This window comes from Lissotriton vulgaris, chromosome 2_1, assembly GCF_964263255.1.
Source record: "Lissotriton vulgaris chromosome 2_1, aLisVul1.2, whole genome shotgun sequence".
In the NCBI taxonomy this organism is placed as follows: Eukaryota; Metazoa; Chordata; class Amphibia; order Caudata; family Salamandridae; genus Lissotriton; species Lissotriton vulgaris.
In genome coordinates, this window is record NC_141687.1 from 145119737 (window position 1) to 145147676 (window position 27940).

At 49.9% G+C, this 27940-nt stretch overlaps 1 protein-coding gene across 1 annotated transcript in view; it reads right to left on the minus strand.

Moving 5' to 3' along the window:
- Positions 1 to 7543: 7543 nt before the first annotated feature.
- The window catches only part of BKGD (beta-keto-L-gulonate decarboxylase), a 107182-nt gene continuing 86785 nt past the window's right edge, over positions 7544 to 27940 (minus strand). The window contains exon 9 of the mRNA XM_086954589.1: positions 7544 to 9869. Coding sequence (XP_086810715.1) covers positions 9711 to 9869 — 159 coding nt within the window. The 3' untranslated portion in view covers positions 7544 to 9710. The remainder of the gene's footprint in view (positions 9870 to 27940) is intronic.

A 27940-nucleotide genomic window follows, 5' to 3' on the forward strand; every position in this document is an offset into this window, starting at 1 on the left:
TCGTGCTCGGTATGAGATTTGCTCCCATTCCTTGTGGCTAAGCGTTCTCCCCAGTTCCCTGTTCCATCTCTCCCTACCAGGATTATAGATGTGTGTGGGTGGTGGCTGTAGCATTTTATACAGATCAGATATGAGTTTTGCATCCGATGTACGCGTCGCCATCCATCTCTCATAAGGGAGCAGGTTCCTGTCCGCAGCCTCCCGCACCTGTGGTTGTAGTGCCCAATGTCTGACCTGCCAGTATCTCATCCTATCTGCCTCGGCCAGCTGGTAACTCTCTTTAAGGTCCTCAAAGGGGAGGATCCCGTCCTCGCCGTACACATGAAAAAGTGCCCTGCATCCTTTCACTCGCCAGTGCGTAAAGGCTCCTGGTTCTGTCCCCGGTGTGAAGTCTGGGTTGTCCACAATAGGTGTGAACGGAGAGGGGAACGAGGTGAGATCGAAGAGGTCACTAGTGGCATCCCATACCCTCCGCGGCACCCTTGTAACATAGGAGGCGTAGAGATTCGGGGGTCTGTGTTGTCTGCGCAGGAATGGTATTTCCTGCAAGGGCCGGCCCGCCACCGCCTGGTCCTGGAAGAGCCAATGCTTGTCTGACTCCCATTTGCTCCATTCCACCAGGTACCTCAACTGTGACGCCTGGAAATATTTGTGAAGGTCAGGGACTCCCAGTCCCCCCGCCTCCAGTGCTAAAGTCGTCAATGCTCTCTTCATTCGGGGTTTACGGCCCTGCCAGACGAATTGGGATAGTGCATTCTGCATCATCTGTATCCAGCCTTTAGGGGGCTGCAACGGAAGTGCACGGAAGAGATACAGGATCTGTGGTAATACCGTCATCTTCAGTGCCGCTATCCTGCCTAGCCACGATATCGTCCCCTTGTTCCACCTCCCCAGTTCCTCTTTCACTTTCTTGCTTAGCGTCTCGTAATTAACCGCCACCATCGCCGGCAGCGTGGGAGCCAGCAGGATACCTAAGTAAGGCACGTGGTTCCGCGACCACCTTAGCGGGAAACGCCTCTGCAAATCTCGTCTCGTCCCAGGTGTCAGGGAGACATCCAATGCCGTGAATTTCCCCATGTTCATCTTAAACCCAGCCGCTCCCGCGAAGGCCTCGAGTTCTTCCATACACGCAGGTAAAGCCCGCTGCGGGTCCGCTAGTGTAAAAATGACATCGTCCGCATATAGGCTGACCGTGTGGGTGTAACCTCCCATCCGCACCCCAGTCGCATCTGGGTTTTGTCTCACTCTCTGGGCAAAGGGCTCCATATAGAGAGCGAAGAGGAGAGGGGATAGTGGGCATCCCTGTCGCGTGCCGCGTTCAATATAGAAGCGCTTCAAACCACAGCCATTTACACGCACCGTTGCCGACGGGAACTTATAACAATTAAAGACCATGCATCTAAATTTCTCCCCTATGCCCATTCGAGTCATCACCTGCTCAAGATACGGCCAGTGCACCCGGTCAAACGCTTTTTCGGCGTCGACCGAAAGGAGCATCCTTTCCCCTGGGATCCGCAAAGCTTTTTCCAGTATATGCACTAACCTCTTGGTATTATCCACCGTTTGCCTGCCGGGTACAAAGCCGGACTGGTCCAGTTCAATCAGCCCGGGAAGATACTGCGCTAATCTCGCAGCTAGGATTCCCGTGTAGATTTTAAGATCGACGTTTAGGAGGGAAATCGGTCGGTACGAGCCACACTGAGCCCTGTCCTTCCCCGGTTTGGGTATTACTGACACTGTGGCTTGCAGGAGATCCGGTGGGATAGCACCGGGGCAGTCGAAGGAGTTAAACAGCTTGGTCAATATGGGAGCTAAAGTAGTGCAAAATGTCCTGTAGAAAAGGGTGGTGTATCCATCTGGTCCCGGGGCTTTCCAGAGTTTCAGCCTAGCGATCGCTGCAATAACCTCTTCTATCCTAATCTCACGGTCCAGGTAGTCAGTTTGTATCTGAGCTAGGGATGGGAGAGTCACTGAGTCCAGATATTCATCAGGGTCACCAGTCGTTGTACCGTCCTCCGCATAGAGCTCAGAGTAGAACTGTCGAAAAGCCTCGGCTATTTCGACATCTTCTGTAACCGAGCGCCCTCCTGTCACCGCAAGTTCTTTAACTCGACGGCATTGGTGTGCGATTCTGAGCTTAGCCGCTAGTAACCGGCCACAACGATCCCCTCCCGTATAATATGCGTGTTTCAGACGGAGAGCCGCATATTCAGCTCTGTCTAGGTCCAGAGACGACAGGAGTTTCCTCGCTGCCTTCAGTTGTTTCCAAATTCTAGGAGCCCCCGTTCGCCGATGCACCTGCTCTAATTCCCTGACCTTTTGTGTGAGTTCCTCCCGTTTAACTTTCCTCTCTTTATTTTCGGCTGCAGATATCGCTATGAATTCTCCCCGTAGAACCGCCTTAAGCGCTCCCCATTGAGTCGCTAATGTAGTGTCGGGGTTAGAGTTATGTAGTTGAAATTCTGTCACTGCCTCGGTGATACGCTGCACCACAACTTTTTTGTGTAAGAGAGTGTCTCGAAGACGCCAGACTCCACGCTGAACTGGGGTCGACGGGGGTAGGAAGGTCCCCGAGACCGGTGCGTGATCTGATAGGGAGATTACCCCTACTTCGGAGGCAGTGGCCATGTCCCGGACCGGGCCAGAGACCAGCAGATAGTCCAGCCGAGCATATGTTTTGTGTGCGTGCGAGAAATAAGAGTAATCCCTATCTGTGGGGTGAAATCCTCGCCAAAGATCGTGCATATCGAATTCAGCTAGTTGTGTTTTCAAAGTGTTCGACAGTTCCCCAGTCTGTGGATAACGCTGCGCTGATCTGTCCAGTGAGGAATCAAACACCAGGTTCAGGTCCCCCCCCAGAATGAGATGCCTGTCAGGAGATGCTGTGACATCTACCAGTGTAGCATGAAGGAAATGGTCTTGACGCTCGTTTGGGCAGTAAACCGACCCTACTGTGAACTGCAGAGGCCCCAACTTAAATCTGTATGCTAGCATTCTCCCTTTCTGCTCTGCGAATTTGTGTAGCACTTCACCTTTAAAGGATTTAGATACTAAGATAGCTACTCCAGCCGTTTTAGTGGTATTGGAGGAAAAGAACTGTGTAGGGAAGGAACAGGACCGTAACCTATGGCAGTCACCTGCCAGCAGGTGCGTTTCTTGGAGCAGACAGATGTCCGCCTGTGAGGCCTCTAACAAGGAGAGAATTGCTCTACGTTTTGTGGGATTGTTTAGCCCTTTCACATTCAAGGTCACTACTTTCAATTCTGCCATATCAGATCAATGTTACCTTGCAGCATCTGTCGACCAAGAGCAGCAAGCGCCAAGCCTACCCCCAGATCGGTCTGTGAGTTCTGGCTAAGCTGAGTAAACATAACAGAAGTACCGGACAGAGCTTCCCCGAACTCCCCCCTCCCGGATCCCAAAGCCCCCAACCCCCAACTCCCCGACCCCCACACTCCCTTCCCCTTTACCCCAACTTGAACCCCAAACGGACCCTTCCAACCCATCTCTCTCAACCTTCCTTGGTCCGTAGTCCCAATAGTCCCAGGCCTGCCCTTACCGGACAAGTCTGTGGTGAATTACCTTTGTGGGCGACTTGCCACAAGCACTCCTCCCTCGTCCTCCCGCGCCCACCCCCCACCCCCAAAGCCAGCTCCATCAGTAATGCATTGTCAATCTCCCCCCGAAGCCATTATATGCGGTTAGCGCCACTTCGTCCTCAACCACTGAGGTCTCGGTCACGGTACGAATTGCCTCTGCCATCCCAGCTCTGATCGTGGGCGAACTCGGTCTCTGTGAAGCACTCGGTGTTCTGCGTCTCGAGACCCTCCGCCAGCCTCCATTGGTTGAATTCCTCCTCCGTGGCGTGGACGATTCCTCCTCCTCTGCTGTGATCCCTAGTACTTCACAGACGTCTTGAAGAGACCGCAGCTGATGCGACTCCCCATTCCATCAGAATATGAGGCGAAAAGGGTGCCCCCATAAGTAGGGCGTATCGTGTTGTCTCAGGAAGTCTGTTGCAATCTTAAACGCTCTGCGCTTCTGGAGCGTGGTCGCGGCCAGGTCTTGATACAGCGCCACTTGGTGGCCTCTAAACGTTATCGTCTGCTTCTTCCTTGCTTCGCACATAATCCGTTCCTTCAGCGGAAAGTCAGGAAGGAAAGCCAATACATCCGGTGGGGGCCCTGTTGCACGTCGTTGCGGGCCTAGTCTGTGAGCCCTATCTATCTTAATGGGGAAATCTGCAGGTTCGCCAAGGATGGTACGGAACAGTTCCTGCAGGTAGTCCACTATGCCGGAGTTCTCTTCTGCGGGCGGCACTCCCCGGACCCTAATGTTGTTCCGTCTTGATCTGTTTTCCAAATCTTCATTATGCAGTTGAAGATCTATGTGTTGGTCTCTGAGGCGGAGTACCTCCTGCTGTAAGTGCGTAATCTCCTCGTCCTGTCTTTGCGTGGAGCCCTCAACTGCGGCTACCCTCTCCCCGAGGCCATCCACCTCTCTGCGTAGTTCCCACACTTCACCGGCCACTTCCTGTTTTAACTCTTGAAAGTCTTCCCTCAATGTCCCAAAAAGTGACTCCAAAAAGGATCTGGTGACCGGGGGCTCTCCGCTGCTCCCCCCATGAGATCCGCTTGCGCCTCCCGATGGTGTTGAGGTCTTGTCTCCTTTACCTGGTGGTTTATTGAGCATTTCCGTAAGCGTGCGGTTACTTCCCTTACCGCCCTTCTGCCCGGCCATCTTCCCTGCAGCTCCGCAGCTCGTGTGCTATCTGCAGCAGGCCCCAGCCAATTTGTCACCAGACCAGGCCGGTATCTTCGGCGTGTGTCCTCGGGAGCCTCCGCTACGGTACCCTGCCCCAGGTGGTTACTGTGACACAAGGCCAAGCCCTCGAAAGGTCCAAACTGGCTACGTGTCAGGTGTGATTCGGTCCCAGCAGTATGTGCTCTGATTGCTCCAGATGCGTGTATTAGCAAGGCCCGGGCCTACAGACCGCCCAGCCTGACCGTAGTGTAGGAGCACCGCCGTGCCAGCAGCCGCCGCTGCTTCACCCTGCTCCGCGAGCGTTTCCACTCCCCAGATTAGGCGGTTCACCCCTGCCGCAGGCGCCGCAAGGCCTCAGCTGCTCAGGACCAGTTCGTTACAGTCTTAATGTGCGCTACACCGTTCGGAGGATCCCCCCTCGCCTCCAACGTCTGTTTACTCAAGGGGAGCTCTACTCCACTCAGTCCCTGTTCCCAGGCCACTTCTCCTTCCCAGCTGTGCACAAGTTGCCAAGCGCCGCTGCGTCTTCCAATCCACCCCGGTGCAATACGTCGCAAACTTTCGCTCTACTCAGGGTAATTTGCAACTCCTCTGGGGGCTCCGCACCTCCTTACACTCACCCAACCCGCACCTCTCCTCCTCTGCCGAAGTCGGGGGGGGGGGGGGAAGCCGTGTCCAGGGCCCAGCTCCAAGCAGTCCGTGTCCGACGCTCCGGCCTGCACCACTCCGGCCCCCAGGTGCGATCTGCAGGGCGCCAAGGATCCTCCACTTTGGTAACTGTCCACCAAGGGGAGCCCCTCCCAGCTCCGTCTCTGCTCTCCGGGGCAGCGTCCCCTATACGGCGTGCTTCACAGGCCCGGTGCCGCCGAGATGCCAGTTCCACCCTGGTGTTGCGCCCCGCAAACACTGGCTCTTCTTGATGTCAATCCGCAAAGCCCCTGGGCGCTCTGCTCCGTCTCCGTCCCCCCGAGACGCTCCTCACCTCTTCCGCCGAATCGGGGGGGGAATTAGGCCCAGGGCTCGGCTCCGTCACAGTCTGGCCTCGATATCCCAGACCAGTACCGCTTCAGCTCCTAGGTGCAGTCCGCCGATCGTCGGTGACCTTCCTGTCAGGACTCGCCACTCCTCCGGCGCCGCCTCTCTGGCTCACCCAGCCTCCGGCCTTCTCCAGCTAGGCCGCAGCCGCGGCCTCGAGTAGTCCTTGGGGCGGGACCGAGTCCCCCTCGCCACCGGGGAACCGGTCAGCGATCTCTGAGTCAAGGCTCACCGTGCCGGCGGGTCGCCAATGTTCCTCCGCACCCCTCAGGACCTTCCGCCAATTCCCGCCACTGCACCAGTGCAGCTTCGCCAGCTCTCCAGGCCTGCGTCCTCTCCCGACCAGGCCGCAGCCGCGGCCTCGATTAGTCTCGGGGGCGGGCCCGGGGGTCACCGCACTGTCTAAGGTCCGATCAGCTCACCTCGGTCTGAGGCCGTCGGCACCGCTGGGTCATCAATAGGTGGCCTCGCCTCATCAGATCTCCCTCCGCGGCTCCCAGGGTCTGCGCCACCGTCAGCCGGACCTCCAGTCGGCTCCACTCCACCACCGCCGCTTAGGGTCCAGCGGCCGGGCTCACCGCTCCTGACGCTGCGGCCGGCGGGGGAACCAGAGCTCACTTCAGCTGTGTTCTAAGGCTCTCCCGACCGCACCCGGTCCTCCGGGCCGATTGGGGGGGAGAAAAGCGAGAATTCAGAGCTCAGGGCCTAGGCGGGCGCGGGAGCTCGGGAGGAACACGTCCGTTCACTCCGCCATCTTGGCCACCCACACGGGGTATTTTAAAGTGCATGGCGTTACGTTTAATCTTGACGGCATTTACTTCTATCAGCACTGTACACTATTGTCGAATCTCGCCCTGACTCTATGAAGGATCTTACGTATGAGCACTCACTACCTTCCTAGGCACTCTAAAGCTTCTGCAAATATCCTGAGTTTCCCCTATCCTGTTTTCTTCCACTTTCCCTTCCCCCACACGTTACCCCGTTCATTTTTCCAGACCCTAGTCACGAAAGGTGTGGTGACGGTATTGCTGCTATACCAGGAACTTTATTTAGAGTCCTCACGATACCCTCCTTTATTTCCCTTCTCTTATGAGCCACCGGGGCAAGCCACCACGTCCTGAAGATCTGACGAAAACCACCCGAGCCCTTTCATCGCCTGACACCTCTCCGGAGACCTCAGAGGAAGAAGAAGACGACAAGTTTGAAGATTCCCTACCAACTCCCGTTACCTCATCCGTTGTATTCAATAAACCTGTTACCTTTAAACCACCACTACCGCCTCCACTACCGCCTCCACGCCTGTTTATCAGACCCGCCCTCTTACATTGTCATAGGAGCCATTGTTGCACATGTTCAAACACACATATGTCTGTGCAGCACATAGCATGCTACTCCCGCTGGCATTTTGTCTGCCCCAGGTGAAGACCAGGTGGGAGATATCCCAACTCTTGGAAAGTGCCCCTTCACTGCCCTCTTCTCATTGAGACTTTAACTTTTGAAGAATAAAATCATCATAACAATTCAAAAAGTTGCTTACACAGTTCTCATATATGTTTGACTGTATTACTACGTTACTAGATCATATGTACGGTTATGAGTGGGTCGATCACTGCAACAAGAGCTTTCCATTCTAATTGTTAATGTCATGGAATCCCAGATCAATTCACTATAACAGCGGCACTAAACCTGTTTCTGTACAAACTCAGTATACAATGAATTAAAAAACTTTCAATAACACATGACAGAACGGATTTTTTTTTTTTAATAATCAAAACGATAGCACACTTGGTAATACACTTATCACCCTCTTTAATCTTAATCATCAGAATGTTTCCCCAAGTTCACATTTTGTACACTACTCCTCTATAAAATTAGTGTCTGTGATTAGCAGCTATGTTAGAGCACTTTGAGTAACATATCACCTTAATTTACTGCAATCATTAGGATTTATAACATAATTTGAATATACCTGCAGGTAGGCGCGAGTTGAATAAAATACATATCCCAATTAATACTTTAACACATTCTTTGCTTCAAAAACAAGTCAATCCAGCATGATAAAAAATGTTTGGGAAGTCAAGGTGTCACACGTTTCAATAAACTGCTTTGTTTTTTTAATTAAGACCACTATCTTGTATTTTAATACAACCTTTAGACCTATCCTATATGTACTTAGGAACCTTGTCATGCTTTAGGAATCAGTGAAAAATCCTTGCATTGGTCCCAAAAGCTATTTGTCAGGCAATACTTATGGTAACAGAAAATGAAGAAGGCTGAGCACGGAACGTTTCAAGCCCTTCCAATCGACAGAGCTTGTCTTCTTCTCAGTCAACTGTAAACCATGGCATGTGACTCTGAACACAAGGTAGGTAACTGTGTTCAAATCATGCAAGTTCCGCTGTCCTCTGGATGTACAAAAGGGATAAATTTCTCTAGGGTCCACTCTAGCAGTAGAAAATATAAGATAACCGCCTGTCAGTCGACTTTGGCTCAGGAGCCGAAGTTGTTGGCCACTACGAAGGGCTTGGGGCAATCATCATTCATACTTCGATCTGCGTCTTCTGCTTTGGCACAGACAGTTTAGACAGGAGCTCAGAGCTCTAACTGGGACTGTCCATATGTCACAGAGTAAGCAACCAGGACAATCTTGGGTGCACCAGCCTTCTAGAGGTCTTTCTAGACCTCAAAAAGATTTATTCCTTCCTCTCTCTCCCAGCTTTGGTTGGAGATGAGCAGGCAGGTACAGGCCTGCAGGTGTGGCACAGACAGGTGAGTGTGCAACTCCAGCATAAAACATCAGTGTGTAACTTTGGGACAGCGGAGAGGGCCTGGGGAGTCAACCCGTTAACATCTGGAGCCATGGGGATGAATAACACCGCTGCACCCTGAATGCCTTTTTCCAGGCTGCTGGCACTGAACTACTGCGGCATCAGGAGATGATTCTGCCATTGGGTGACAGCAGCTGGAAAAAGCATGCACACATTCTGGTAGCGGAAGTGCGGAATCAGGAGGAGCCAGGAGCTTCCAAACAAATGTTTGACCTTCTTTTCTTCATCTCTTCAGAAACACACTACAGTGGTGCTTGGGAACAGAGATTTCAACTGAGAGGGGCACTTCCTCGTCACTATAAAATCTAAAGCCCTCTGGTGACTATTTTGGGAGGATGGTTAGATCTCAGGATCCCAGCAGAAGCTCGCCTCTAGGCTGTCCGGACATTTTGGCCCTAAGTAATTTGTGAAGAAGCCAGTACGGTCCCTCCAAAACGGAGGTGATTGATATATTAAGAGAAATGATCCACACAAACTGCACAACTGAAGGGAACTCACCCATGGTTTCCAAGATGAAAGAATTTTAATAACATATCCCGGGTCAAATTAGGATTTATACGAGGGCCTGAACACATCTATATTCAGCGACATTTCAAGATTCATAAGGCATTTTATTAGACCGATGATCTGTTTTATTTGTTTCATTCATGTGATTAATTATTGGTACAAAGAGTAAGAAATCTGCTTTAGAGGGAGTATATGCATGATGGACAGTAATTTACTTTTTTTCGTTATAGTTTCAGTGATGTGACTTTTAGGGCTTATTAGACATGCCAAATTACATTTTATTTCATGAGGTTTTTTTGTGTCTTTAAATAGTCTCAAAGGACCAAGGGAGTATACCCTGCATTCAAAGAGTTTGGGGTGTTTATCACAACATCATAATCCAGGCTTGTGGCAATTTTTAACCATCATTGAAATGAGGAATATTTCAATATATAGACGGCTATTTTGTAGCATCAGGTACACCCGCAGGTAACTTTGCCATTCTAAAGTGATACAGCATATATTTTGCCTTTACCGTTAAAAGGCTTGTAGACTTATGGTGTGTGCAACCTTACAAAACCTACTGTTACTGTCCCATTAGTTACTAGTCTTTGGCCTGTCGATACGAAAGAGAATCTCAGCAGGATGGAAGTATCCCAGGTACTGTACGGTCTCTGGAGTGGTGTCGTCATGGTAGTGGCCTCCATCGCCATGGTGGCTATAGCAATGGGTGTGCTCCACCCGCAGGTCCAGCCCCTAGACAGAAAGCAAACTTTATTTTGAGAAAATGGGCATTGAATGCAGGATGCACAGGATGACAACATAATATATAAAGTCTCAGAAACAGGCAAACAACGCATGTCTGGGACCATTGCCCTTTCATTTACAGCACTCAGACGTCCCACATATATATTGGAAAATGGCTCCAGGCTCAGTCTCCTAACAATATTTTGCTGTTTCTCTAGATATGTTTTAGAATGGGTATATGTGTGCAACATCTGATAAAGCACTGTTGTCAAGCCAGGAGTGGGACCTGGTACATGGTGTGATCCTAGACAAATCATTTTATTCACAATATGCTTCAGTTACTTACCTGTACGTTGGACAGCCCCAAAAAATGACTGACTTTGTCGCCTTAATTATACAATCTTAGACTGCAGAGCTTCACCCCTGCATTGGAGCGACCTAGTTGCATGTGTGTACTAAACATTTTACAGTTTTCTTGGGATTGCTTAGTAGTAAATGTTGCCCATGATATCCCATAACTCGATACTGAATTTCACATTTCAAGCCATTTCTGCGCATGAGAATTAAAGAAGCAGAGCGCAATCACTTTCTATGCAAATCCATCTTTACTGTTTTGTTAATTTCTGTGGGAACAAAAAAAAGCATTTGCAATGCAATAGGTCTCGCATTTGCAAGAGTTTAAGCAATTGGCATTGTAAATGACAATGCCTTATGTATCTGTTTTGATAATTAACACATAGATAAAAGGCATTGTCATTTACAATGGCAAGAGCTCAAACTCTTGTAAATGCAAGACCTGTTTCATTTAAAAGAAGGGGCCACCATTGTCTCGGGCTGCTTGTAAAGTGAAAGCACGCATGGCGCGCTGAAGGCTGCAGGAAAGCATGCCGTGCCTGCAGTACAAGAAACTCATTTAAGAAAATAGTGCTTAAAGACTAAATAAGTGTAACTGCAACAAATGATGGACAGAATGCGGAATGATTCAAACATTCTCCCCCAGTCAAGAGATCTGGGTTTAATCCATTGATTTTTTGCCCACTAATAAGACATACCGTGTAACAACGGAAGTAAAAGGGCCAGTCCTCATGGGAGGTTACAAATAAAGACAAGTTGGTACTAAGGAGGGACTAGGAAGCCTATAAACGAATCAGAAGCCAGCATTTACAAAAGATAATGACACAAGCCAATTAAAAATATTGGCTCAAAAACAGCATGCCTGCCCAGACTCGACCTAAAAACAACAATACCACTGGCATTAATAAAAGAGATAATAACACACATTGTTGTTATTTGTTTGCACAGTTTTCTATGCTGAGGAGCTGGCTCGGGGTGGTCTTAGAGCCTCTTTACTACGAGGAGCTACAACGTGGGCATCAGGGGAGTCTCCGAGGGGAAGAGAGGCTATGGAAAACTACAGAATGCAAACGACAGGTCCCACAATGCACTGGGAGATAGAAAGCCTCTCTAGATAACCTGACAAAAAGAAGTCTTTGCTCTGGCATGTGTTATATTATTTGTATGAGCCAGTTACTGCCTCCGAGAAGTCTGCGCAGAGGGTGGGTGTGAGGGAGGGCGATGCACCCCTCTACCCCCCTCCCGCCTGTGAGAAGTTGGCCTGATATATAGTGCTCACTATTCTAGTGATCACTATGTATCATACCAAACGACCCTTATTGATGATTGGTTGTAAGTCAACCTTATAGACCAGCTATCCTAGTAGCATGGATAAGAGCAGTCTTTAGGCTAAACTCTAGAGGGCGTGTTAAGCCGGGTGTTATATCATCACATATACCCCTTGAACACCAAGTGAAAGGACACCACACAAGTTGTTATGAAAAAAAAAGGATATTTATTTATAACACAACAACCCTGGACTCTTTATGAGGACAGGGTGCTAAGCACAATACAAAACTCTTAAAGAAATACTGAAAGTCGCACAATTTACACAAATGCCCGAGGGGCACGGAAAACCATATACTACAAAAGTGGAATGCGGAATTACTAGCAGGTAAGTACTACTCTCAGAGGCTTTAGAACCGCTGGGCCTACAATGCTGAACCCTTAGATTAGAAGCAGGAGGCCTAGGGACGTCGTGTGCAGGGTGGAAACTCTCACACGTAATGCGGGACAAAGTCTATGGATACTAGTAAATGCAAAGTTAGTGTTCTCGGGCGAACCCGACTAGGTAGGTCAAAAACGAAAGTGGATCTAGACACTTAGAGAGTGGATCTACGCTGGAGCACCGTGGTACTCGGTTTACCTAGCCCAGGGGCTGCGGCTGCATAGGGTTCAAGTGTCGTCGGGAATCCTCGTTGACGAACCAGGAGCCTGAAGTGGAAGTTGCTGGCAGGCGACCAGTGAAGATGTCCTGGGCTGATCCAAGGACTGGATCAGTGAAGAAGGATACCTGTAAGCAGAGGGGACCAAGTTCTGAATCACTAGCCAGTGATTAGGTGGGCACCAGGATGGCACCGGACGAGGTCACTCAGCCAGGCGAAGAGGTGACACTGGATTCTGCTGCTGCACGGACCAGGGCGCTGATGTCGACCAGGCTGGAGGTCTGCGAGCTGTCCCACGTCGGATGTCTGCTGCTGGCGATGCTGGATCCGGTGAAGGAGGCAACAAGCCTTGGCTAAGGCAAGCCCACGTGGCGACACAAAATGGCGTCTGGAGTGGACCAGGAGGGTCCGAGGAAGGTCCCCTTCAGGAGGAGACTAGGGCTAGTCTAGAGGAGCTAGACCAGCGGTGAAACAAACATAGGACGTCGTCTGGAGGGTCACTAGCCAACGGGCAAGTGACCAGACAACGTAGCAGCAACCCAGGAGCAAAAGGGCCCCACGCAGATCTGGTGGATGCTGGGGGGCTGGACTTCGGTGCTCGTGCTGCTTGGGGTTGGGGCTTCTCTTACCCCAGTGCACCCACTCGAGGGTCCCTCGGTGGTCGTGCTGGTTCAGTGTCGTGCTGGTTCTGATGATCGCCGGGTCCTCTGGTCTCGTCGCACCCACGGTTCTCAGCTGTGCTGTAGAGGCAGGTTGAGGTCAGAGAGGGCAGGGAGTCCGGGTCTCGTCGTGCTGGTCAGTCTGGTTCCGGAGTAAGGACGTTTCAGCAAACCGCAAGATACTTAGTTGGTGCCTGCTGCTGCAGGGTGACTACTCCTTAGTCACAAGGGAGAAATCTTGAGAAGAAGTCGAGAGTTCCTTTCGTAGAAAGTAGTTTCAGGATTCAAAGATGATCTAATTTGGAAGGGTCCCCGCTCCTACCTTTATTTTAAAGAAAGGGGCTGATACGCGACTAGGTCCTGCCCATGGGTGGGACCAGGAAGGGGGGTGGTTACACCCCTCTCCCCTGTCCGGACTTTCCCCAGCTCAGGGGCTGGTGTGCCCCTGGAACTGGTTCAAGCCGGCATATGCACAGTGAGCACCGGGGTGCCACTTGCAGTCACCTTCCTCTAAAGCCCTGCCTACTTGGGATACACAAAACCCTGTCTGGGATGGTGCTAGCACCGCCCCTGATAGGAAACCCTTTGTCCAAGCTCTCCTCGCTGGAAGGACTCCCAGCAGCAGGAGGTCAGACTTGTGTCTGTGGTGGCAGCATCCATTTTGTGATGCTGAGGCTCGAGTTAACTTTAACCGGGGTTCACAGTTACATACATGTCGTATCCCTCTAGAAGGGTGGAATGCTAACCCTGTCGCCAGAATTGGCGAGGGGTTAGTATTCCAATTCGTATGACACCTTACTTGACATGTTTTGATAAAGCGATACCAAAGTTGGCAAATAACCGCGAGGATTATAAAGCACTTAAGAGTATATGGTACGCGTTATCATGGAACAGCTATTAGGACTTGGTTCCGCAAGCTGCAAACGGGCTCAGCTCATGCCAGAGCACCATCTCACAGAATTCCAAGCACTCTGCCTTCAGGATTGATAAGGCCTGCCATAGGAGTGACTGATAGGAATATATGTGTCCCTTTTAGGGTTAGATATAGGAATACTATATCTAGGCTGTTCGGAATTCGGTTTAAACCGACTCTAAACGACAATACTCTACCGGATGAAAATCAGCTGACCTGGTTTAAACCGAGTGTCACTGATTTTCATTATTGTTGCAGGTTTTGTCCACTTGAGGGAGCCAACGCATAATAAACTGTGGTGCCTGGCGCGGAGGTGTCAGGCGAAAACATTGCTTCTGGGCCGGTCTGCACATGGGGAGCCGTGGTATTTATGGCCCCAGGGCAGAGCAACACCAGACCCCCTCCCCTGTCTGGCTCACTTGGGGGGAGATGAGCTGTTGTGCTTAATCGTCCTACTGCGGCCAGCCGCACTCAGCACTCACTGTATGTTGGAATGATTATCTGCCGAAATATTCAGCAATTGCCAGACCAGTGAACTTAAGCCCCCCCCCCCCCCCCATTGCATTTATACGAAAATCGAAGAAACATTTGCAAGCCAAAGGAAATGCAAGCACCTCCCCTTTAGCTCTGAGGCCTTGCATCAGTCATCGCCCTGCCTGCATTTCGCGGGTGAGCCAGCCTGTAATTGACTCATTTGGCAGGTTTAACACTTCCTGGCAGGGGGCTATTAAGGCGAAGTATTTGCGCATAACTATCAGAGGCAGGAACAAAAGCACGCCCATTTCGAAGTGTGGCACTGCTATCCGACCCGACCTTCACTCCCTTTCACGCACTCCCACCCCTTTAGGTTAAACAGCAGCAGTGTTAGGGGTCACGGAGAGCACCGAGGTGTCATAAAGCAGACCCAGAATATGTTTTTGTGAAGGCAAATTTGTGTCCGACCTGAAAACCATTGCGATTCCGAAGGAAAATGCTTATTAACAGATGTGGCCGCTTTGAGGAGACTTGAGGCTGATGTCACGTCTAGGACTGCTTTGAACTTAACAAGCACCGAGCATCGTTGTTTGCTGGTAATTTAGGTCACCTTTTCCTAATCTGTGTAAACTCTTTCTTTTATTGCGTGTCATTTCTGTTTTACTTCTTGTACATTTTCCCACCCCAGCAACTACTATTGAATCTATCACATTGCTATAATATCTTTCTTGTCCATGGTTGCTGTGATTGTTCTGCCGCCCAATCATACACCAGAACATTTCTATTGCATTATTGACTTTATCAAAGCAGCTCCCTAAATAGAAAAAACTTTTCATTGTTGTGCCTTTTTTATTTGTTGCCATAGTGTAGCACATTTCAGCTCACCATTGCCTTTTGGGGGAGATGGAGGGGTGGTGGCAGCGTTTATGTGTATTCATAGAACAATGCATTGTCAGAAAAGATGTGTGTTCAGTACCTGTTCCTTTTCCATGGTTCAGTTCCAGAAGTACCTCAGGGCTCTGTGTAAGCTAGAATTGCACTTCTGTGAATATGCACTTAGTCAAAGCCGCTTATCTTCCCTTATGGCTCAAACCTCCAGGCATGGCCTTTTCCTTTGTCATTTTCTTGATATGGAAAAGCCAAACAGTTGATTATTTTTAATCTCATTTCACAGTTTCAGCCAATCCCTGCCTGCATTTTCTTGTCCCTAGGGGTTGAAGTGGTTTTAAGTGCACGCCTGGTTTGTGTGAAATCAAGATACTCTGTGCTCCAATGTTGAGAACTCCGTTTTCATAGAGAGGAGCTTTGGATACTGAGGGGCAGATTTATGAGTTTTGGCGCTTCTCTGCAAATCAGCAGGGATGCGCCAGAACTGATGCATCACGCAATTCCCTCCTTGCGGCACCACAGATGCGCCGCATTTACAATGCGGCGCACCATGGTGCAAGGAAGGGCAGATGCGTGACGCATCTTGTGGTGTACGGGCGGCGCATTGCTGGAGTAGCGTCACAAGTGCGACGCAACTCCTGCAATGTACAGAGGCCACCCATACATAACGTGGTGCGTCACTCCTTACGCCTGCTTCAAGCAGGCGTAAGGATTTGACGCAGCAGCCTCGTAAAACTGACTCAGTGAAATCTTGTAGATTTCACTGCGTCAGTTTTACGGGGCTTTCCTACGAGGGAACGCCCACCCTGCGACAGAACGCCCACATGAAACCTGACGCAGGTTTCATGTGGTGCAGGGCTTTACAACGTGACGCATCTGCCTAGATGTGACTCTGTGCAAATCACTTAATCTCCCCATGCCTAACAAAATAATGAATATGTCCCCATGTAACGCAACTGGTGCTATGTAAAGCGCTATGATACCCGATACCAGGTTCAAGTGTTCGCGCTGTATAAAACTCTGGAAAAAAAGCACAGATCTACTTCCCTTGCTCCTTCCCGTCTTGGGATCGTGGGCAGAGGACTTAAAAATAAAGAAGGTTTGCTTTATGATTGAACAGAAATGGTCACATTTGGAATCAAATGAACAGTGCTCCTGCAACTCTAAGTGTGAGTGTTTAAATGTAACTAACATTTTAAGGGATTGTAATTGTTACTGATAGGAATGCAAACTGCCACACAGGCAATAAAGAAAGCTCAGTTAAACAGGCAATAAAGAAAGCTCAGTTAAACGCTCCCACGCGGGTTCCGGAGTTAGCCTACAGGCCACAGCAGCAACCACCACAAGGCAGATTCCACCCTTCATCCTTCTAAAGTCGATAAAATGAGCACTGTTGAGTTGGGCCGATGTGCTTACATTGGCTACTTTCCGCTTTAAAAAAATGGCTAATTACACAAACCGGTACAAAAGAGGGTGGTGATGGACGGAGCATCTGAACCAATCAAACACTCACACCCAGTCAAAAGATCTGGGTTTAATCCATCACCGTTCTTTAGCCCGCTCTGCCACCCCAGTTCAGACATGACCATATGCAAATCAGTCTGACCCTGTGCCTCATGGGAACAGTCCAGCTCGAACTGCCAAGCCATGCCTTCCCTGGACCGGAAACAAGCTTCCTAGGACAGGTTTCTGGCATTTCAGCCGTTAATTACACAAACACACCACATAGATTGCAATGTGTTGTTGCTTTTTTAAAATTCAAGTCGTTTTATTTGTGAACAATTATAAATTATTTTGTTTTTTTCTTTCTTAGATTCACAAACTAATGTGCTATTGATAGATTAGTGTTGGGAGCAAATAAGGTAGGCAGCGGGATTTTATACGTATGTTGTGTTACATCCCATTAGACTTTGGCTCAAAAATAATATCTCTATGTATAACACTCAGCGTATATCGGCAGCCAGAAAACGACTGGGCAAGCAACAGTTAATGTTGTTGACCAAGGTTCCATGGAGGTGGGACTTACAGGGTTGTCCACTCACTGTTCGATCTTTCCACTAGCAGAGGTACTAGAAGCGAGGCTTGGGATCAGACCCCCTTCAGGGCCCCTGTGCTACCAATGGGTGGGTCAATATTGGATTGAGGAGCTTGGAGCAGACATGGTCATGGCAGAGCTGGCTAGGCTAGAGGGAGCGAGGTACACTGGTAGGGCTATAGGCAAGGTTAGGGGGGGTGTTGTCTTGAGGGAGTTTAGGGACTGTTGAGAAGGGCGAAAATTGAAAAACGCACAGAAAGGCGGGCAGCCGCCCACTTGTACAACCTGTATTACACAATGGACCTCGGATGTACCTATGCGTCGCCGGACCCCCGGGTTGTCGGCCACAAGGCTGTGTATTGTGTGTGAAGAACTTGAGACGAATAACTGGGTTGCGGCCGGCCCTGGAGGGGTTGTCGGCCAGAAGCTGTGTAAACTGAAATCCCTTACTCTGTGCAATAAAAAAATAAAATAAAAAATAAAAAAAGTTGTTGATCAAGGATATTGTGCTGCACAACTAAATACTAATAAGATCCCAAAGGCGAGACTTATTGTCATGGTGCACCTAACAGTACCTTATTGCATTTCAGCACTTGCTACACAATCCTGTTGGAGAGCAGTCAAAAAAGCAAAAGCTACTATCACTGTCGGACAAAAAAAATCAAGTGCAAAAAACAAAGCCCCAAATACTTCTTTTTTTTTTTTTGCTACAGAAAGTCTTTTTCTTAACCCCATTTTTTGACTTGAATATGCCTTTTCGGCCACACTGCAATTTCATTATAGCATTAAAAAAAATTCTCTACGTATATTTATTGACAAACTCTGAATCACCAATTCAAGCTTACATTTGAAACAAGTATTTGCAATGCAATAGGTCTCGCATTTACGCAAGTTGACAATGGAAAGTATTTCATGACTGTATTAACTTCTGAAATGTAGAGTATGATACCATTTCTGAAGAAAACGGAAAAGGCAATAATAAAAGCGAAGCGTTCCACAAACACCGGTAAAACACTGTTTCAGTTGATTTTTTTGGCGCGAAAATGAGTAACCACTGGAAAGCACTGTTTTTTTTAGGTATGGAAATCACTGGAAAACACTGAAAAAACACCACCAGAATTTACCAAAAATAGAAACTGAAAACAGGAAAGCCTAACTATATCTAAAGCAAAGGGTGATTACACCACCTTGCCCCAGCTGTCGTGCAGCCAGTTGTGTCAGGTTTAGATGGCCAGCCAGGGGTGGCATAATACATGCTGCAGCCCCTGGTAGGCCCTGGGTACACCTATGCCCTGGGTACAGGCACTGATAAGGTGGCCCAGTACCAATTGGTAAATGCACCTAAGGTACACGTGTCAATTTAGTGAGAGAACAGCTAGGCTGTGGGTCTGATTAGCAAGCCCACAGCCAGGGAAGTGGTAAACCAGTGAAGCAAAAAGCAAAAATCTGGGGTGATCATAGGATTGCAGACCCTACTCTCCTACATGACCCCCCCCCCCCAAAACTTTGGGACAATAAACTAACCTTGACCAGGTGAGTCTTCTTGCTCTAAGTGGAAATACCTGGATCTTGTACTCAGCGGCCGCTCCCACTCGCTCCCTGCCTGTCCAGAGAAAGTGCCTCGGCGATTTCCTAGCGCCTGGTATCGTTTGCATTGATTTCTTTATTTTGTCCAGAGAAAGTGCCTCGGCGATTTCCTAGCGCCTGGTATCGTTTGCATTGACTTATTTATTTATCTGTGCTCAGTGCTCCTGCGTAGCGGTAAAATAATTAATTAATTTGCGCTTAACTGAATTTAGGCATTTCTGAACGACGACTGTGCCCCTGCTTTGTCCCGCGCTACCCTACCGCCATTTGCTGTTGTTGTTGTGTTTACCCTGTCCCCGTGTCTCCTCCCCGCTCCCGCCTCCCAGCCGACCCTCCCACTCACTAGTATCACACTGCAGGCCCCGTCCTCGTCTGCCTCTGTGACCGTCTGGATCTTGTACTCAGCGGCCGCTCCCACTCGCTCCCTGCCTGTCCAGAGAAAGTGCCTCGGCGATTTCCTAGCGCCTGGTATCGTTTGCATTGATTTCTTTATTTTGTCCAGAGAAAGTGCCTCGGCGATTTCCTAGCGCCTGGTATCGTTTGCATTGATTTCTTTATTTTGTCCAGAGAAAGTGCCTCGGCGATTTCCTAGCGCCTGGTATCGTTTGCATTGACTTATTTATTTATCTGTGCTCAGTGCTCCTGCGTAGCGGTAAAATAATTAATTAATTTGCGCTTAACTGAATTTAGGCATTTCTGAACGACGACTGTGCCCCTGCTTTGTCCCGCGCTACCCTACCGCCATTTGCTGTTGTTGGTGTGTTTACCCTGTCCCCGTGTCTCCTCCCCGCTCCCGCCTCCCAGCCGACCCTCCCACTCACTAGTATCACACTGCAGGCCCCGTCCTCGTCTGCCTCTGTGACCGTCTGGATCTTGTACTCAGCGGCCGCTCCCACTCGCTCCCTGCCTGTCCAGAGAAAGTGCCTCGGCGATTTCCTAGCGCCTGGTATCGTTTGCATTGATTTCTTTATTTTGTCCAGAGAAAGTGCCTCGGCGATTTCCTAGCGCCTGGTATCGTTTGCATTGACTTATTTATTTATCTGTGCTCAGTGCTCCTGCGTAGCGGTAAAATAATTAATTAATTTGCGCTTAACTGAATTTAGGCATTTCTGAACGACGACTGTGCCCCTGCTTTGTCCCGCGCTACCCTACCGCCATTTGCTGTTGTTGTTGTGTTTACCCTGTCCCCGTGTCTCCTCCCCGCTCCCGCCTCCCAGCCGACCCTCCCACACTCCGCCCCCCTCCACTATCCATTTATGGACAGATGGACCTACGCGCAGCGACCACGCGCTGCGGCCACGCCGAAGGTGCGCCAAAGGTAAGCCCGTCTACGCCCGTCCGCGCCTGGACCGCGCCCAGCGCCAGACCCCCTGGACCTCGCTTTGCCCAGCCCTCCCGCATTACCTACGATGCCTCCACCCTCCTAGCCCTTAACCCCGGCCGATCCCCCAACTGCGTCCAAGCCGCTCCTGGACACACCCATGGACCTTTCTCATGCTACTCCTGCAAATTCAGCGGCACCTACATCTACTCCGCTACGATCACCCCACAGTCTCCCGATCCCAACAACCTACAATGCATCTTGCTCAACACCCGTTCGGTCCACAGGCACGCCATTGACCTATGGAATCTACTAGACACCATCTCTCCGGACGTCGCCTTCCTAACAGAAACATGGATGAACGCCTCTTCCGCCCCAGACATCACCATTGCCATCCCAGAAGACTATAAGATCATACGCAAGGACCGTACCGGCCACACAGGAGGAGGAATCGCTATCGTCCACAAGAAATCCATCCACATCTCAACCAGCTCTGACATCAATCTCGCCAACTCTGAACACCTTCACTTCCAGATCCACACCGACCCCAAAACCACACTCAGAGGCACCCTCCTTTACAGACCTCCAGGACCCCGCGCACAATTTAGTGAGGACATCACGGATTTCATCACTCCACACGCGCTCCCATCCAAAGATTACATCCTTCTGGGAGACCTCAATTTTCACCTTGAAAAGAACAACGACCATAACTCTACCACCCTTTTGGACAACCTCGCCAACCTCGGACTTAAACAACTGGTCACTTCCCCCACCCACATCGCAGGTCACACACTCGACCCTATCTTCACCTCCAGCAACCATGTCTCCTTCAGCCACACTACGGCTCTCCTCTGGACTGACCACAGCTGCGTCCACTTTACCTACAACAAGCCCAAACCCAACAACCACCCCCAACCAACCCTGCAAAGAAACTGGAACAAAATCACCATCGACCAGATCTCCTCATCGCTTCTTCTAAACGCCCCTACCTACTCCTCAAACCCCGACCAAGCCGCCACCAACCTCACCCTATGGTTATCCAACAGCGCCGACATCCTAGCACCACTGAAAAAACGACAAATCAAACTTGGCAGCAAGAAAGCCTCCTGGTTCAACGATGATCTTAAAAAATCCAAGAAACTTTGCCGCTCCCTTGAGAAGGCCTGGAAAAAAGACCCAACCACCAGCACCAAGGAAGCCTTCAAAAACGCCACTCGCACACACCACCAACTGATCCGAAAAGCCAAGAAAACCGCCTTCAAGGACCGACTAGATAACAACGCCCACAACAGCAAGGAACTTTTCAACATCGTCAAGGAATTCACCAATCCCTCGGCCAACTTCAACGACATCACCCCCTCTCAAGCCCTCTGCGACTCCCTAGCCTCATTCTTCCACAACAAAATTGCAGACATCCACAACAGCTTCGACAACCAACCCGGAGACCAACCCACCCAACCATCTGCTGGACCTTCACCACCCTCGAACATCCTTAATGACTGGAACCCAATCTCCACTGAGGACACTATCCGCCTGATGAACTTCATCCACTCAGGATCCCCCACAGACCCATGCCCTCACCACATCTTCAACAAAGCAGACTCCATCATAGCACCGCACCTCAGAGACGTCATCAACTGCTCCCTCAACTCCGCCACCTTCCCGGAAAGCTGGAAACACGCAGAACTCAGCGCCCTTCTGAAAAAACCCACAGCGGACCCCACCGAACTCAAAAACTACCGCCCCATTTCGCTCCTTCCATTCCCGGCCAAAGTCATCGAGAAAGCTGTCAACAACCAGCTCGCCGCCTTCCTCGAAGCCAACAACTCCCTCGACTCCTCACAGTCCGGCTTCCGTGCCAAACACAGCACTGAAACCGCCCTCATCGCAGCAACAGACGACATTCGAACTCTACTGGACAATGGAGACACAGTCGCCCTCATCCTCCTCGACCTCTCCGCAGCCTTCGACACAGTCTGCCATAACACCCTTCTACAGCGCCTCAGAAACATTGGAATCCAAGGAAAAGCACTAGAATGGATCACCTCGTTCCTCACCGGAAGAACCCAGAGAGTCCGCCTTCCACCATTCAAGTCAGAGGCCACTGAAGTCATCTGCGGCGTGCCACAAGGATCTTCACTCAGCCCCACCCTTTTCAACGTATACATGAGCCCCCTCGCGACCATCGCACGCCAACATAACCTCAACATCATCTCCTACGCGGATGACAATCAACTGATCCTATCACTCACCAATGACCCTCGCACCGCCAAAACTAACCTACACGAAGGAATGAAAGAAGTTGCCGAATGGATGAAACATAGCCGTCTGAAACTGAACTCTGATAAAACAGAAGTCCTTATCTTAGGTACCTCCCCCTCTGCATGGGACGATTCTTGGTGGCCAGAAGCCCTTGGAAAAGCACCCATCCCGACAGACCATGCACGGAACCTGGGCGTCATCCTGGATTCCTCACTTTCGATGTACAAACAAGTCAACGCCGTCTCTTCATCCTGCTTCAACATTCTTCGCATGCTCAAAAAAAACATTTCGTTGGATCCCCACCGATACTAGGAAAACGGTCACCCACGCCCTGATCACGAGCCGACTAGACTATGGAAACACCCTCTACGCCGGTACTACCGCTAAACTCCAGAAAAAACTCCAGCGAATCCAAAACGCCTCAGCCAGGCTCATATTAGACATCCCGCGTAAAGAACATATCTATGATCACCTGAAAAACCTCCACTGGCTTCCCATCAATAAGAGGATCACCTTCCGGCTCCTAACCCACGCACACAAAGCACTCTACGAAATCGGACCAGAATGCCTCAACACACGACTGTCCTTCTACTCCCCCTCCCGCCAGCTACGATCATCAAACCAAGCCCTTGCCACTGTACCTCGCATCAACAAAGCCACCATGGGAGGTAGATCCTTCTCCTACCTGGCAGCTAAAACCTGGAACTCCCTTCCCACTCACCTTCGCCTTACTCAGAATCACCTAGCATTCAGAAAACAACTTAAAACGTGGATATTTGACAAGTAATTCCCCTCCCCTCCTCAAGCGCCTTGAGACCCTCTGGGTATGTAGAGCGCTATATAAATTCTTTGACTTGACTTGACTTGACTTGACATCTGCATTGCCATGATCAGTGCCAGGTCTATGCTCCACTGCACTGTAAAATCCATCCCCTGTAGGGAAATGGACCACCTAAGCAGTTTGGGGTTTTCACCCTTCATCCGATTTAGCCACAAGAGGGGCTTATGGTCGGTCTGAATCTTGAAATGAGTGCCAAACAAGTATGGTTTCAGTTTCTTTTCAGGGCCCAAACCACAGCAAAGGCCTCCCTCTCAATAGCTGACCAATTTTTCTCTCTGGGGGTCAGCCTTCTGCTATAAAAGCAATGGGCTGGTCATGACCATCAAAATTCAGCTGAGATAGAACAGCTCCCACACCCAACTCAGCAGCATCTGTTTGGACAATGAATGGCTTGGAGTAGTCTGGACTCTTTAGGATAGGTGCTGTGCACATGTCCTGCTTTAGGTCATTGAATGCTTTTTGACAGCCTGCTGTCCACTGAACTTTCTTTGGCATCTTTTTACTTGTCAGGTCATTAAGTGGAGTCACAATTGATCCATCATTTCTGACAAATTTCCTGTAATAACCAGTCAGGCCCAAGAAAACTCGAACCTGAGTCTGGGTGGTTGGAGGAGCCCAGTCCTTGATGGACTGTATCTTGCTCTCCAGTGGCTGAACCTGGCCTCCACCTACAAGGTGGCCCAGGTATACAACCTTTGTCTGCCCTATCTGGCACTTTGTGGCCTTGATAGTGAGACCTGCTGCTTGCAGTGCCTCTAACACTTTCCTCAGGTGGACCAGGTGATCCTCCCAGGTGGAACTAAAGACAGCTATATCATCAAGATATGCTGCACAGAAGTCATCCAGCCCAGTGAGAACTTGATTCACCAGCCTTTGGAAGGTGGCAGGTGCATTTTTCAAACCAAAGGGCATTACCACAAATTGATAATGCCCACCAGGGGTAGAAAATGCTGTCTTGGGCTTGGCTTCCTCAGCTAACCTGATTTGCCAATACCCAGCTGTCAGGTCAAATGTGCTTAAGTAGTTGGCAGAAGCCAATCTATCTATAAGTTCATCTGCCCTTGGTATTGGGTGGGCATCAGTCTTAGTGACTGCATTGAGGCCTCTGTAGTCTACGCAAAACCTCATCTCTTTCTTACCACCCTGGGTGTGAGGCTTTGGCACTATAACTACTGGGCTAGCCCAAGGGCTATCTGAGGGCTCAATGACTCCCAGCTCCAACATTTTCTGCACTTCTGTTTTAATGCAGTCTCTGACATGATCAGGCTGTCTGTAGATTTTACTCTTAACTGGCAGACTGTCACCAGTGTCAACCTCATGGGTACACCAACTGGTTTGACTGGGTCTCAGAGAGAACATATGTCTAAAGGATTGAAGAACTAGTTTGCAATCCTTTTGCTGATGTTCAGAGAGGCTGCCACAAAAGACAACACCATCCACTGACCCATCATCAGGGTTCTGAGTGAGCAGGTCTGGGAGAGGGTCTCTCTCCTCCTCCTGTCCTTCATCTGTGGCCATGAGCAAGCTCATGTCCTTCCTGTCGACATATGCATTGAGCCTATTCACATGGAGCACCCTGAGGGGGCTCCTGGGAGTTCCAAGGTCCACCAGGTAGGTGACCTCTCCCTTTTGCTCAATGATTGTGTGGGGCCCAGACCATTTGTCTTTGAGTGCTGCTGGGGCCACTGGCTCCAACACCCACACCTTCTGTCCAGGCTTGTACACAGTCAGGACAGCCTTTTGGTCATGCCAAGCTTTTTGGAGTTCTTGGCTTGCCTCAAGGTTTTTAGAAGCCTTTTCCATATACTCAGCCATCCTGGAGCGGAGACCAAGTACATAGTCCACTATGTTGGTTGCAGGCTTTTTGAGAGTTCTCTCCCATCCTTCCTTCACCAAACACAGGGGTCCTCTCACAGGATGCCCATACAGAAGTTCAAAAGGGCTGTAGCCAACCCCCTTCTGTGGGACCTCTCTGTAAGCAAACAAAAGGCAGGGTATCAGGACATCCCATCTACGCCTGAGCTTTTCAGGTAGTCCATGAATCATCCCTTTTAGGGTCCTGTTGAACCTTTCAACAAGCCCATTGCAATGTGGATGATGGGGTGTGGTGAACTTGTAGTTGACACCACATTCCTTCCACAATGCAGTCAGATATCCTGGCATGAAGTTTGCACCTCTGTCAGAGACAACCTCCTTAGGGAAGCCCACTCTGGAGAACACTCCAACTAGGGCTCTTGCCACAACAGGTGCTGTAGTGGTCCTAAGGGGAATAGCTTCAGGATACCTGGTGGCATGGTCCACCACCACCAGTAAAAACTTGTGCCCTGATGCTGTCTGGGGTTCCATTGGACCAACAATGTCAATCCCCACTCTTTCAAAGGGTACCCCCACCACAGGTAGTGGTATAAGGGGGGCCTTTGTTGTGCCACCTGACTTACCACTGGCTTGGCAAGTGACACAGGAGCGACAAAACGTCCTGGTATCTTCATTCATGTGAGGCCAGTGAAAGTGCGAGACAAGTCTGTCCCAAGTCTTATTCTGGCCTAAGTGTCCTGCAAGGGGAATCTCATGGGCCAAGGTAAGAAGGAAACCTCTCTGTGACCAGGGGATGACCAGCCTCCTGGTTGCACCAGGTTTGGGGTCTCTTGCTTCAGAGTACAGGAGTCCATCATCCCAGTATACCCTGTGGGCACCTGTGGCGTTCCCTGCAGCCTCAGCAGCAGCCTGCTGTCTGAGGGGTTCAAGAGAAGGACAGTCTAACTGTGCCTTCCCCAGGTCTTCTCTGGAGGGTCCCCCTGAACCCAGAAACTCAACCTGATCAGGTTCAAGTTCTTTAGGCTCAGTTTCCCTCAGCTCTTTGAGGTCAGCCTCCTCTGAGACTTGATCCACAACCTGGGGCAAGGGGGAAGGCAATGCCTTAACCCTACTGCTCTTCTTCTTGGAAGGTGTCTGGTCCATTGTTCCAGGATCCAGCACCTGTTCAGTGGGGCATCTTCTGGCCTGTGACCTAGTCACAGCAAGCACATGTGCTGGCAAGCCTAACATTTCCATGTGAGTCCTCTGCTCCACTTCTGACCATAGTGATGTTTCCAAATCATTGTCCAACAAACATTCAACTTGGAGGTCTGAACTAACCACAACTTTCTTTTGGCCACTTACCCCTCCCCAGGAGAAATCAACAATTGCCATACTATGGTGGGTAGTGACATTGCTGGCATTGGTCACTAGGTAGTCTGTACCTAGTATGATCTGTCCAGGGTCCACAAAGTTAGGTGTCACCATTGTGACACTGGCACAAGTGTCCCTGTAGGCCTGAGCCATTTTTCCATTTATAAAAGGTGTCTGCCTGTATTTGCCCAAAGTATTGGAGCTTGCATCAGGGGATATATCCACATCCCCTGTACAGACAAGGACAGCCTGAGTGAGTGTGCCAACTAGGTTGTCATACCCCTCAGATCCCAAGGTTAACCCAACTAATCCCTTGGTAGGTGCACTACCACTACTGACTGTACTAGGGGGTGCAGGTGCCTTAGGGGCTGTAGTGGTAGGAGTTTGCCCTCCTTTCTTGGTACACTCACTAAACCAGTGAGTTTTACTTTTACAGTACTGGCACCACCTTTTTGACTGGCCTTCTTGAGTCTTCTTTTTCTGCTGTGAAGCCTGACCCCCACCCTCTTTGGTTTGTTGGGGGCCTGTCGAAGACTTCTGGTCATTTTGCTCATTCTTATTATTACCCTTTTGGTCTGCTTTCTTCTGACCACCCTGGTTCTGAGCCTGGTTCTGCTTAACCCTTGTTCTGACCCATCTGTCTGCCTTCTTTCCCAATTCTTGGGGAGAGGTCAGATCTGAGTCAACAAGGTGCTGATGCAACAACTGGTTCTGACAGTTATTTAAAATCTGTTCTCTCATGATCAGATTGTACAACCCTGTGTAATCAGTAACCTTACTGCCCAGCAACCAGCCTTCCAAAGCCTTAGTGGCACAATCCACAAAGTCAGACCAATCCGGAGACTGAAGTTTCTGGGTGTCCCTGAACAGCAACCTTTACTGCTCAGTTGTTAAGCCAAACCCATCAATCAGTGTATTTTTCAGGACTTGGTAATTGTTAGCATCCTCAGCTCTAGTAGTGAGGAGCTTATCTCTACATTTGCCTTCAAAGGAGAGCCACAAGATAGCTGCCCACTGACTCTGGGGGACGCACTGGACAGTGCAGGCCCTCTCCAAAGTAGTCATCCATTTGTGGATGTCATCCCCTTGTTTAAAGGGGGGCACTATCTTACTCAGGTGTCTAGTGTCTAAACTCCTGTCCTTTTCTCTAGGTAAAATGCTGCCACCAGTGGGGTCTGCCCCACTCAATTTCTGCTCTCTAGCAAAGGCAAGTCTCTCTTTGGCAAGTTCTTCCCTTTCAATCCTCAGATTGACTTCCCTCATCTTGGCCTCATGCTCTCTCCTCTGAGGGGATGTCATCCCTCTGTGAGAAGAGGTCAGAGCCATTGGTTCGAATGGATCTGTTAGAGCCTCGTCCACTCCCAATGTTAAGCCTGCCTGAGAGTGGGCCTGGGGGTCCCCCAAGTCCATTCTCATGCCTACTTAAGTTGGTCCTGGTGAGTCTACTGACTTCTACCTGACCCTTGTCAGCCTCATCCCCTGACAACTCCTGATCCTCTTCCTCACCTTCACTAACTGCTTCATTGAGGTTGAGGTCAGGGTCCCCAAGGGTTCCCTCTAAGGGGGGCATGCTCCCATCTGGATTAGAAGGGCCTGTATTAGAAGCCCTCCTGGCATCATAAGTCTCTAAGAGACCAATCAGGAATGGGATGG